General features: G+C 38.7%; 1 protein-coding gene across 4 annotated transcripts in view; it reads left to right on the top strand.

Annotated features, from left to right (window-relative positions):
• Positions 1 to 12,593, top strand: part of Ankrd42 (ankyrin repeat domain 42) — a 37,176-nt gene that overhangs the window by 9,009 nt on the left and 15,574 nt on the right. For all 4 annotated transcript variants that reach the window (XM_060367583.1, XM_060367582.1, XM_060367586.1 and 1 more), the window contains 3 exons: positions 2,302 to 2,502; positions 5,036 to 5,161; positions 9,419 to 9,524. In XM_060367583.1, the coding sequence (XP_060223566.1) occupies positions 2,302 to 2,502; positions 5,036 to 5,161; positions 9,419 to 9,524 (433 nt within the window). The remainder of the gene's footprint in view (positions 1 to 2,301; positions 2,503 to 5,035; positions 5,162 to 9,418; positions 9,525 to 12,593) is intronic.

Raw genomic sequence — 12,593 nt, 5'->3', positions numbered from 1 at the left:
GATATGCTCAGAGAGACACATCACATATCATGAGTGTATACTTTGAGAGAGAGTTGTCCTCTCAGAAAATTAATTTGGTATGTATTTATTGAGTACCACTTATGTATGTATGTGTTAGAGGTAATTCAGCAGGAAATACAAAGTATTTTATGTAGTGGTGAGGGAAAGTTAGTCATCAAAATGAATGATTCAATGCTATATATAGAACATTATATAGCAATACATGTTTGGGTAAATACAGCAAAGGGGGAGTAGAGACTAGTAGAGGAATAAAATTTAAAACAATGCCTTTTGGTCAGCAAAGCCTTCACTGGGGAAGTGACTGTTAGCGGAGACAAAAGGAGTTGAGTCTGTGGCTAGTCTGAGGAAGAACATTAGAGGAAGAGGTGATGAGGCATGTGTTGCTCCCCTCTGGAGGCCTAGTGGTTTTCGTAACAGCAAATCAGTGTGACTGGAACAAAAGTGAGGGCTCGAGTAACATGAGGTTGCAGAGGTACCAAAAACAACTGAAAGGATCTGAGCATAGGGTGACCTGAGCAGACTTATGCCATAGGTAATGGTTCTCACCCTGTGGGTCATGGCCCCTTTCACACCTCTATCTCCAAACATATTTACATTATAATTAATAACAGTAGCAAGATTATAGTTGTGAAGTAGCAACAAAATAATTTTGTGGTTGGGGGCCACCACGACATGAGGAGCTGTATTAAGGGGTTGCAGCATCAGGAGAGTTAAGAACCACTGCCTTAGAGGAGAAGTTGTAATCTGCTGAAGTGAGGATGTGGGCACGGCAAGGTGAGAAACGGAGAATCCAGATGTGGTGGCAGACTCTTATAACCTCAGCTACTTCAGAGTTTAAGGCGTGAGGATTGCAAATTTGAGGCCAGTCTTGAGTAATTTAGCAAGACCCCATCTCAAAATATAATTGCAGAAGAAGAGAGAGGTAGCTCACTTACCTGGTATACTCAGAACCCTGGGTTTAATCGCCAAGACCCAGGGAAAGGAAGACAGAAGATCAGGGGAGCAACTTAAACTACTATTTGGGTTCCACTATTGATGGTGGGGTAGATGGAGGAAGCTGGGAGAGTGGGAAGGAATTGGGTCTTATGTGTATTTGTAGAGACACCTAGGAGTTTCTGGTGTAGTGATGTGGGGAGGGACAGAGGTAATCAAGCGTGGGCAATGGGCAACACAGGAAGGAGGGAGCTTCCTATTAGTAAAGATACCGAAGACAATGTGTGAAAAATGCAAGGGAAAGTTAGTTTTATTATATTAAGTTGAAATCTGTGAGATTTTCAAGCATATATGATGAGTAAGCAGTTAGCAGGGCCATTTTCAGGTGTATCTTCTTATAGGGCTGCAGGATGACCCAGCATGGCATGGTATGTGCTAGCAAAGTAGCCCTCGACTTAAGGACTTCTCTTAAGGCCAGGATGCAATGGCCACTTGAACATCACTTTGATTTTCTTTCATCTCTGATTACCCAAATATCGGACTTTTTCCTTGTCTTTGGAGTCATTGCTTCTTAACTGTTTATTCTCATCCCCCAAAGTTTCTGGTTCTGGCTGTCTCTCAATCTGATCTAATAACTTTCAAGGATTCTTTTGTCTGTTCACATCATTCCTGTTCATATGTTTTGGTCCACTAAAGCTTTTAGAAATAAATTTTGTTGTCTTACTTTCAGGGAGTTAGTGTGGAAGCAGTGAATTTGCTAATGTGTGCTTAGAATGCAGTCTTTTCTTTTGAGATAGGGTCTGGCTATGTAGCTTATGCTGGCTTTGAACCTGTACTCTCAAATGGTGGGATTGTGGTCCTGTGCCTCCATGACTGGTCAGTGTAGAGTTTTAAGTTTTGTATTTATTATACAGAATAATGAATTATAAGAAGAGGACAAATAAAGAATGATAAAAATATCATTCATCTTTGCTCCTTAAAGCAAATTTACTTCTTTTCTTTTTTTTTAAGTGTTTTTTGAGACAGCTCCTATTATGGAGCTCTGTACCTCACTATGTAGACCAGGCTGGCTTCAAACTCACAGAGATCCATCTGCCTCTGCCTCTCGATTTCTGGGATTAAAGGTGTGCACCACTATACCTGCCTAAAGCTAGTTTCAGTTTTTTTGAGACAGGCTAAGCTGGAACTCCTCACTGTGTAGTTCAGGATGACCTGGAACTTAACATTCCTTTTGCCATTCCCATTAGGAATTCCTTGTGTTATATCAATGTACCACCACATTCAGCTTTCTGAGGTATTTTATTGTCATTTTTAGGATTAAAGCTATCCTTTTTGTCTTCTCTGCAGTTCATTTAGCAGCCATGGAAGGCCACCTTCATTGTTTTAAATACCTACTGAGTAGGATGCATACTGGAGCACAAGCTTTAAAAGCCTTCAATGATAACGGAGAAAATGTATTGGACCTGGCCCAGCGATTCTTGAAACAGAACATTATACGGTTTATTCAGGGGACTGAGTATGAAGGAAGCAATCCAGAAGATCAGGACAGTAAGTAATTAACCCCACATATTTTATTCTATTTCATTATTATTATTATTATTATTATCATTTGTTACAATTATTCACTTTGTATCCCAGTTGTAGGCCCCTCCCTCATCTCCTCCCAGTCCCACCCTCTCTCCCTCTTCCTGCCCTATCCTTCTCCCTTGGTCCACTGATAGGGGACATCCTCCTCCCCTAACCTCACATATTTTAACAGAGAATGATAATAATAAAAGGGAATCCAATGACAAAGAACTTGTAAGACAAATGCTACATTGAAATTTATCATATATTTCTATCCAGATTATTTTTATGAAGCATTTTAGACAAAGCATATAGGTAGTAGTATAAAGAAGACTGTATGGGATTGTGCTGGCTAATTTTATGTTAACTTGACACAGGCTAGAGTCATTAGAGAGGAGGGAATCTAAACGGAGAAAATGCCCACATAAAATCTGGCTGAAGGCAAGCCTGTAGGGCATTTTTTAAATTAATGATTGATGAGGGAGGGCCTCATCTACTGTGGGTGGGGCCATCCCTGGGCTGGTGGTCCTGGATTCTGTAGGAAAACAGACTAAGCAAGTAATGGGGAGCAAGCCAATAAACAGCACCCCTCCATTACTTCTGCATCAGCTCTGTCTCCAGGTTCCTGCCGTGTTTGAGTTCCTCTCTTGACTTCCTTTGATGATGAACAGTGATTTGGAAATACAAGCTGTTTAAACTCTTTCCTCCCAAAATTGTTTTGGTCGTGGTGTTTTATAACAACAATAATAATCCTACCTAAAACAATTGAAATTAAAAATAAAATAAAATCCTACAAAGTTGATGCATTTAGCTCATACCTTCTTGTGTATGTGTATCAGAGTTTCTTTAGAAAATTGCTTCCTTGTTTTTGTCTCATTAGCCCACATTGAAAGTGAGAATTGTATTGCATTCTGGGATCATTGGATGAAGCTTCTTAAGGTTTTCACCACCTTCTGTGAAAACGCAGTTAACATGTTCTGCTTTTGTGGGGACATGGTGCTATGTTCTTTATATTCTATGAATATGTACATATATGTTATATACCTATATTTTTCCTTTTTAAAAAGTGCAATTCATTTATTTTTCTAAGTAATTTGAGTTTTCTGTATTCTTGGTATGAATCATTTATGAATTTTCATCAGATAATTTTCTCTCAGAAGTGGATTGTTCTTTACTTTATATCCTTAAACAATAGTTTTTAAATTTTACTTAATTTTAAGTTAAGTAAATTTTAAATTAAAAATTACATTCAAGTATGAAATGTTATGATTTTCACATTCATCATTTCATCATAACAATCAAGATATAGGTATTTCCATCATATCTAGGTTTTCTGAGACTCCTTTCAGCTTACTGCTTCTTTTATTCTGTTCCCATGCAATCACTGATCTGCTTTGGGTTTTCTAGAGTTTTGTATATAGTCATTTTGAGAATTCATACATGCTATGTTTATTTCTTTTTATTGCTATATTGTATTCTAAGACAAATTGAGGTGGGCATTTTATTGCTTTTAGTTTGGGGATTTATGAATAGGGTAGCTATTATTTCTACATTTCTGTTCCTCTTGGTAAGTACTAGGAGTGGAACATATGGGTATATGTCTAACTTTAGATATTTTTTAAGGAGCTGCTTTATTTTTATTTTTATTTTAACTTTTTCTTTTGATTTTTTTGAAACAGGGTTTCTCAGTGTAGCCCTGGCTGTCCTGGAACTTATTCTATAGACCAGTCTGTCCTCAAACTCAGAGATCCACTTGTCTTTGGCTCCCAAGTACTGGGATTAAAGGCATGTGCTACCACACCCAGCAAACAAATGTCTTTCAAACTGCTTTCCAAAGTATTCTATATCCTTACTAACACAGGGCATAGTCAGTCTCTTCTATTGTAGTCGTTTTAATGGGTGTGTGCTCTCTCCTTGAGCATCTTTTTCTGGATTGGTCACCCATTCCTTCTTTCATGAAATACATTTTTTAGTTTTTGACATCTTAAAGATAGGGCTTTTTTAATCACCAATTTTTTAAAATTAATTTATTTTATTTTATTTCATTTTATGTGCATTGATGTGAGGGTGTCAAATCACCTGGAACTGGAGTTACAGACAGTTGTGAGCTCCCGTGTGGGTGCTGGAATTTGAACCTGGGTCCTTTAGGGAGAGTAAACAGTGCTCTTAACCACTGAGCCATCTCTCCAGCAATCACCAAAATTTTTAAATATAATCTTGACATAAACTCTGTCAGATGTGTATTGCAAACATTTTCTCCCATTCATAGTCTTTTCTCCCACTTATAGTCTGTTTTTAAATTTTAGTAAGTTATAATTTGTAACTTTGTTATTTTAGATAGTGTAGCACATTTGGTAATATCTTATTTTGTAATTATTTTTATTTGTCAGTGTGTCAGTTGAATGCACTTGAGTAGCTTCATACTTGATAATATTGAAACCTGGATTGAATGACAGCTTGAGGTAGGGAAATAAATAAATTCCTGTGTTTGCTAAAATGCTGACTTTTTATTCAGGTTTAGAGTTTCCAGGTCATGTGGCTGCCTTTAAGGGCGATCTAGAAGTGCTTAAGAAACTTATAGGAGATGGAGTGATCAATCTGAATGAGCGTGATGAGACTGGATCAACTCCTATGCATAAAGGTGAGCGCGTCCTGGTTATTTTCAGGGATTTCTTGTGAGTTACTCAGCTTCTAACACAGTTCTGATGAATCCACCCTTCTAGATATCAGTGAATGTTAGATGGAATGCACAATGCTTGATTTCTAATTCAAGTACCTTTTAAGATGCAAGATGTGTATGCCTTTAAAGGTAGGGTCAGTCTTCTTGGTGAAATACACTGCTAAGGAACCATCTTTCAACAATATTTTAAAAAGAATTAGTTTATTTTCCTCTTTCTTTTTTTCTTTCTTTTAAAATTTTATTCTGGAAATAGATTCTTTATATATATTTCTGTCTATGTATGTACAGCAGGCTGGCCTCGAGCTCACAGAGATCTGCCTGCCTCTGTTCTGGGTGTTAGGATTAAAGGCATGTTCTTTAAATAATATTTTATGTGTGTGAGTGCTTTTCTGAATGTGTGGATATACACAATGTACATGCCTGGTACCTGCACAAGCTAAAGGCGTCTGATCCCCTGATAATGGAGTTACAGACATGTGAGCTGTCATGTGGGTGCTGGGAACTGTAAAAGCAAGTACTGTTAATGACAGAGCCATCTCTCCAGCCGGAATCTTTGCTTTCTTTATTCTCTGTTCTGTCCTTTAAAATTTATTTTTTATTCACTTTACATCCTGGTTGTAGCCTCATCCCCCCTCCTTTCCCAGTTCCACCCTTCCCCCCCCATCCTCTTCCTCAGAAAAGGGGAGCTCCCTTTTCCATCCTCTCCAGTTCATCAAGTTGCATCAGGGCTGAGCATATCCTCTTCCCCTGTGGCCTGGCAAGGCAGTCCTGCCAGGGGGAAGTGGTCAAAAAGCTGGCAAGTGACTCCTGATGAGATCTGATAGACTAGGATCAGAAGGAAGGAGAGGAAGACTCCCCTATCAGCGGGCTTGGGGAGGGGCATGAGTGGAGAAGGGGGAGGGAAGGTGGGATTGGGAGGAGAAGAGGGAGGGGCTTATGGGGGATACAAAGTGAACAAAGTACAATAAAAATTAAAATAAAAAAAAAGACAAGAAAAAAAAAAGCTGGCAAGTGAGTCTTTGTCTGATATAGTCCCCACTTCCCTTACTAGAGGACCCACATGAAGCATAAGCTGCCCATCTGCTACATCTTTGTAGGGGCCTAGGTCCAATTCATAGTATCAGGGGTTGGCACTCTCCAATAGGGTAGGTCTTTGGTTGGGCCAGGCATTAGTTGGGCATTCCCTCAGTCTCTGTTCTATCTTTATCTCTGCACATCTTGTAGGCAGTGTAAATTTGGGGTTGAAGATTTTGTGGATAGGTTGGAATTCTCCTCCCTCTACCACGCTAGTCTATTTAGAAGGTGTCTTCTTGGGCCTCCACTACTAGGAGTCTCTGCTTAAATCCCCCTCATATCCTCCCAGGTGCCTACCCTGACTTAGGTCTCCACCTTTTCACAGAGATATCCCTACCCTCCATTTCTCTTTTCTCTACAGCCCTTTTGTCCTCTTGGCCTCAGCCTTCCCTGGTCTGATCTCCACTCTCTTAACTCTTTGTGGCCCATCTCCTACCTTGCTCCCTCTCTTTAGCCACTACCTCTGTCTATTCTATCTTCCCTTCCAAGTAAGATTTATGCATCCTCACTTAGAGCCTCCTTGTTATTTATTTTCTCTGGGTCTGTGCCTTGTAGTATGTCTACTCTGTATTATATGGCTAAAATCCCTTTATAAGTGAGTACATACCTTGTGTGTCTTTCTGGGTCTGTGTTATCTCAGGATGATCTTTTCTAGTTCCATCCATTTGCCTGCAAATTTCATGATCTCCTTTTTTTAATAGTTGAGTAGTTTTCCATTGTATAAATGTGCCACAGTTTCTTTATTCATTCTTTGGTTGAGAGACATCTAGGTTGTTTCCAGATTCTGGCTATTACAAATAAAGCTACTATGAACATAGTTGAGTGAGTGTCCTTGTATGTCTTTTGGGTATATACCCAGGAGTAGTATAGCTGGGTCTTGAGGTAAAGCTTTTCCCAATTTTCTGAGAAAGTGCCAGATTGATTTCCAAAGTGGTGGTACAAGTTTACACTCCCACCAGGCTCTCCATTCTCCACACCCTCACCAGGATGTGTTGTCACTAGAGATGTTGATCTTAGCCATTCTGACCAGTGTGAGATGGAATCTCAGAGTCGTTTTGATTTGCATTTCCCTGATGATTAAGGAAGTTGAGCATTTCTTTAAGTGCTTCTCCGTCATTTGAGAATCCTCTGTTGAAAATTCTCTGTTTAGTTCTGTAGCTCAGTTTTCAATTGGGTTATTTTGTTTATTGGTGTTTGATTTCTTGATTTAATTATATATTTTGGTTATCAGCCCTTTGTCAGATGTAGGATTGGTGAAAGATCTTTTCCCAATCTGTAGACTGTCATTTCATTCTATTGACAGTGTTTTTTGCCTTGCAGAAGCTTTTCAGTTTTAACAGGCCCTATTTGTTGATCTTAGAGTCTGTGTTCTGTTCAGGAATTTGTCTCCTGTGCCAGTGAGTCAAGGCTCTTCCCCACTTTTTCTTCTAATAGGTTTAGTGTGTCTAGTTTTATGTGGAGGTTTTTGATCCACTTGGATTTAAGTTTTGTGCAGGAAGATAAATATGGATCTATTTGCATTTTTCTACATGTAGACATACAGTTAGACCAGCACCATTTGTTGAAGATGCTTTTTTCCATTGCATGATTTTGGCTCCTTTGTCAAAAATCAAGTGTCTGAAGGTATGTGGGTTTATTTCTGGGTGTTTGATTTGATTCCATTGTTTAACCAGTTTATTTCTATGCCAGTACTATGCAGTTTTTATTACTATTGCTCTGTAGTATAGCTTGAAGTCAGGGATGGAGATACTTCCAAAAGTTCTTTTATTGTATGTAATTGTTTAGCTATTCTGGGTTTTTGTTTTCTATATGAAGTTGAGAATTGTTCTTTCAAGGTCTGTAAAGAACTTTGTTGGTATTTTGATGGGGATTGCACTGGATATGTAGATTGCTTTTGGTAAGATGGTCATTTTTACTATGTTAATCCTACCAGTCCATGCTCATGGGACATCTTTTTATCTTCTGATATCTTCTTCAGTTTCTTTCTTCAGAGACTTGAAGTTCTTGTCATACAGGTCTATTACTTGCTTGGTAAGAGTTACACCAATATACTTTATATTATTTGTGCCTATTGTGAAGGGTGTAGTTTCCCAGAATCTTTTCTTATATTGTTTTATATAAATTGTCTCCCTTTTTCTTTTATTTGCCTATGATAGAATGGAAATGTCAGGCTAAATTATTTTAAACCACACAATTATTGATGATCATAAATATGATTTTTGATCACTTTTAGGAGCAGAAAAGACAAAATATATTACTATTTTTGTCTAGTGGATGTTTACTTACAGAGCTTTGTGAAATCCAGTAGAGTTTTTTGTCAGCTGATTTTGGATAGGAGAGAGATGAAGAAAGGGAGTAGGAATTAAGGAATTGAACAAGTTGCTAAGGATCAAAGTGATGATATGTTTTTGGGGACTTAGCAACAATAGCATATCTCTCACTACATTTAATGATTACTGAAACCCTGTCTGTCTGTCTGTCTGTCTACCTATATTCTACATATCTATGTATGCTAGAGCAAGATTGGGTGGGGGTCAGTGATATGGTTCAGTGTGTAAAGTGCTTACTGCCAAACCTGATGACCTGAGCTTGATCCCCAGAACCTACATAGGTAGAAGGGCCTGAAAGTTGTCCTTTGATCTCCAGATTTACAATGTGCAGGCACACATATGTGCAGGTACAGACACAAAGCAAATAAATAGATAAACAATTTTTGAGAAAAGATTTCTTTTGTGTGTGATTTTCATATGTAGTAGGCAGGCATAGAGCAAGATTTTTGATGTCTCTGAGGTCCTTGTGATTGGAATGTTTATATATTGGAGCATGGCGCAAGATTGCGTAGGAGTTGTGCAGTATGACGTAGCACTTGGGTAAGGGTTAGGAAGACTGGATTCTAGTTTCTCTTACTTGCTTGTCTGAACTTTGAGCTCCAATTTTTTATATCTGTATCCAAAATTATTTGGATAGGACCTGAGCACAGTAGATATTTGATTAAGTGTCTAATAAATGTACAGTGAAAAAGAACAAATATTTGCATAGCCTACTTTTGTTAGTTACTACAAGGTCAAAATTTGATACAACTTTTTTTTTTTTAAATAACAACTCTTTCTCTGTATGTGTTTTGTGTTTCCTTGTTTTAAAAAGCTGCTGGACAGGGCCACGTAGAGTGTTTGCAGTGGTTAATTAAAATGGGAGCCGACAGTAATATTACCAACAAAGCAGGAGAGAGACCCATCGATGTGGCTAAAAGGTAAAACTCCTGTCTAGTGTGCTTCTTGCATCTGCTTTTAAAGTTGTGCATGTACTTTCCTGTACTTAGAAATTTCTGAGGATTTAATACAGGTTTGGGGGACTCAAGATGCCATGGAATCACAGCTTTTAAGTTGACTGATGTTTATTTCTCTTTTTTTCCTAGACAGAGTTTCTCTGTGTAGCTTTGGTTGTCCTGGACTTGTTTTTGTAGACCAGGCTGGCCTCACAGAGATCCAATTGTCTCTGCCTCCTAGTGCTATTATCAAAGGTGTGCACCACCACACCCAGCTGATGTTTATTTCTTATTAGCTCTCCCCTTTAAAGCAATTATTTTTATCTGGATGATAGTATTAGATATTATTAGTTTTCTTTCCTCAGGGGAAGGGACATTTTGAAATGAGAGCAAAGGCCATGAAAATGAGCATTTACCACATAAAGTCAGGTCCAGGACTTTTTTTTCCCCCCAGAGCTGAGGACTGAATCCGGGGCCTTGCACTTGCTATGCAAGCTCTCTGCCACTGAGCTAAATCCCCAGTCCCAGGTCCAGGACTTCTAAGCATTCTGCAGTGATCTAATTAGTGTGCATAATGAATTGTTCCACCCAAATATCCTTGATACCTTATTGAGAAACACTAGTAAAAAAGAATAACAACAGTGATAATAGAGAAACAATTTTGAGGGGTTTGAATCATATTTAGGTATTTACATGGGAAATAAATGTAACCTCTGTAACAAAACTGTGAGCTCACTCAGCTCAGGCCCTCAAGGAATAGTTAGTGCACATCCCTGTGCTTATTTGGTTGTTGTTTATTCAACATCCTGTCTAGTTACTGTGGTCCAGGCACTGTGGAGAGAAGTCAGGATGTACAGGTGGGAAGTGCAGTGTGTGCCCTCTAGGAGCTTGTAGTCATGGAAGCCCTAGAAGATTTACTTCAAAGAACACATATGCAAACAATGCTTCTCAGTAGTTATAATCAGTGCCACACCCTTATTTACATGGTATGTATGAGTGAGGAAAACTGCCAGTTCTTCCTGTTTGTCAATGGTATGGGTTTGGAAACAGTACAGATGATAGTAAAACATGTAAAAGAAATCACAGCATAGAATTTAGATTGTTGTAAAAAAAATCCTGAAGAAGCAGCATTTACACTGACACTTGTTGGAGGATTTGTGACATAGTATTTTGTATTTTTTTCATTCAAAACTGCTTGAATTTATGCCATGAGCATAGGCTACAGTTACAGTGGCAGGTGAGCCTTGGTTGGGCCCAATTGCTCTTAACTTCATATGTAGCTCAGACTGCCCTTCAACTTGCAGTCCTGTCTCAGCCTCCCTGGTGCTGGGATTAAAAGTTTGTGCCACTATACCTCGTTGAATTTTTTTTCTTATTGAGTTTAAAGGGTTCTTTATATATTCTAGGTACTAGTTCTTTCTTAGAAAATATCCATTGCAAAGATTTTTTTCTTTCACTAGTGGGATGTTTTCCTTTTTTAAATTTTTGTTTATTATTATTGTTGTTGTTATTATCATTTATTACAATTTATTCAATTTGTAGCCCAGCTGTGCCCCCTTCCCTCATCTCTTCCCAAACACACCCTCCCTCCTTCTATGCTCCTCTCCTAGTCCACTGATAGGGGAGGTCATCCTCCCCTTCTATCTGACCCTAGCCTATCAGTTTTCATCAGGACTGGCTGCATTGTAATCCTCTGTGGACTGGCAAGGCTGCACCCCCCCCCAGGGGGAGGTGATCAGAGAGGCTGCCACTGAGTTCATGCCAGAGAAAGTCCCTGCTCCCCTTACTAAGGAACCTCACTTAGAGACTGAGTCTATGGGCTACGGCTTTATGTCCTCTCCATGCATTGTTCTAGTTTGGGGTATCATTCTCTTTGGAGTCACCTGGGCTCAGTTTTTATGGCTCTGTTGGTCTCCTTTTGGAACTCCTGTCCCCTGTAGGTATTTCTATCCCCCCTTCTTTCCTAAGATTCCCTGCACTCTGCCGAAAGTTTGGCTATGAGTCTCAGCCTCTACTTTGCTACCTCGATCAGTAGAGTCTTTCAGAGGCCCTCTGTGGTAGGCTTCTGTTCTGTTCCCTGTCTTCTCCTGCTTTCAATGTCTATTGTGTTTGTCCTTCTGAATGAGAATTGAGCATCTTCCCTAGGGTCTTCCGCCATTTGATATTCCTCTATTAAGAATTCTCTGTTTAGCTCTGTACCCCATTTTTTTAATTGGATTACTTGATTTGTTGGTGTTTAACTTCTTGAGTTCTTTATATATTCTGGATATTAGCCCTCTGTCAGGTACAGGGTTGGTGAAATCCTTTCCCAATCTGTAGGCAGTCGTTTTATTCTGATGACAGTGGGTTTTTTTTGCCTTACAGAAGCTTTTCAGTTTTAAGAGGTCCCATTTATTAATTGTTGATCTTAGAGCCTGTTCTATTGGTGTTCTGTTCAGGAAATTGTCTTCTGTGCCAATGAGGTCAAGGCTCTTTCCCACATTTTCTTCTAACAGGTTTAGTGTGTCTGGTTTTATATTGAGATCTTTGATCCACTTAGTCTTTAGTTTTGTGCAGTGTGATAAATCAGTAGCCTTCCTGTATAAAAGAGAAAAGGATTGAGAAAGAAATTAGGAAAACAACACCGTTTACAATAGCCACAAATAACATAAAGAACCTTGGTGTGACTCTAACCAAGCAAGTGAAAGACCTTTATGAAAAAAACTTCGAGTCTCTGAAGAAAGAAATTGCGGGATGTTTTTCATACCTTAAAAACATCTTTAAAAGTAAGTCAGTTTCAGTGAAGTTTTCCTTTTTTGGATTGTGCTTTTGTTGTTAGATCTTGAAAATCTTTGTGATTTTGTGTTGTTTTCTTCTAGAAGTTCTATATTTATAGGCTGTGAGGTCTATGGCTCATTGTGGGTTCTTTTTTAATATTGAACTAGGTGTGTGTATCTAAGTTCATTCTTTTGCATAGGGACATCAATAATAGCACAATTTGTTGAAAATGTACTTTCTTCACTGCCTTTGTGGCTTTGTCAAAACCAGCTTTATTTGCTTATTTGATACAGGGTC

This window comes from Meriones unguiculatus, chromosome 14 (assembly GCF_030254825.1).
Source record: "Meriones unguiculatus strain TT.TT164.6M chromosome 14, Bangor_MerUng_6.1, whole genome shotgun sequence".
NCBI classification, from domain to species: domain Eukaryota; kingdom Metazoa; phylum Chordata; class Mammalia; order Rodentia; family Muridae; genus Meriones; species Meriones unguiculatus.
This window is presented reverse-complemented; position numbering and strand designations above follow the sequence as displayed.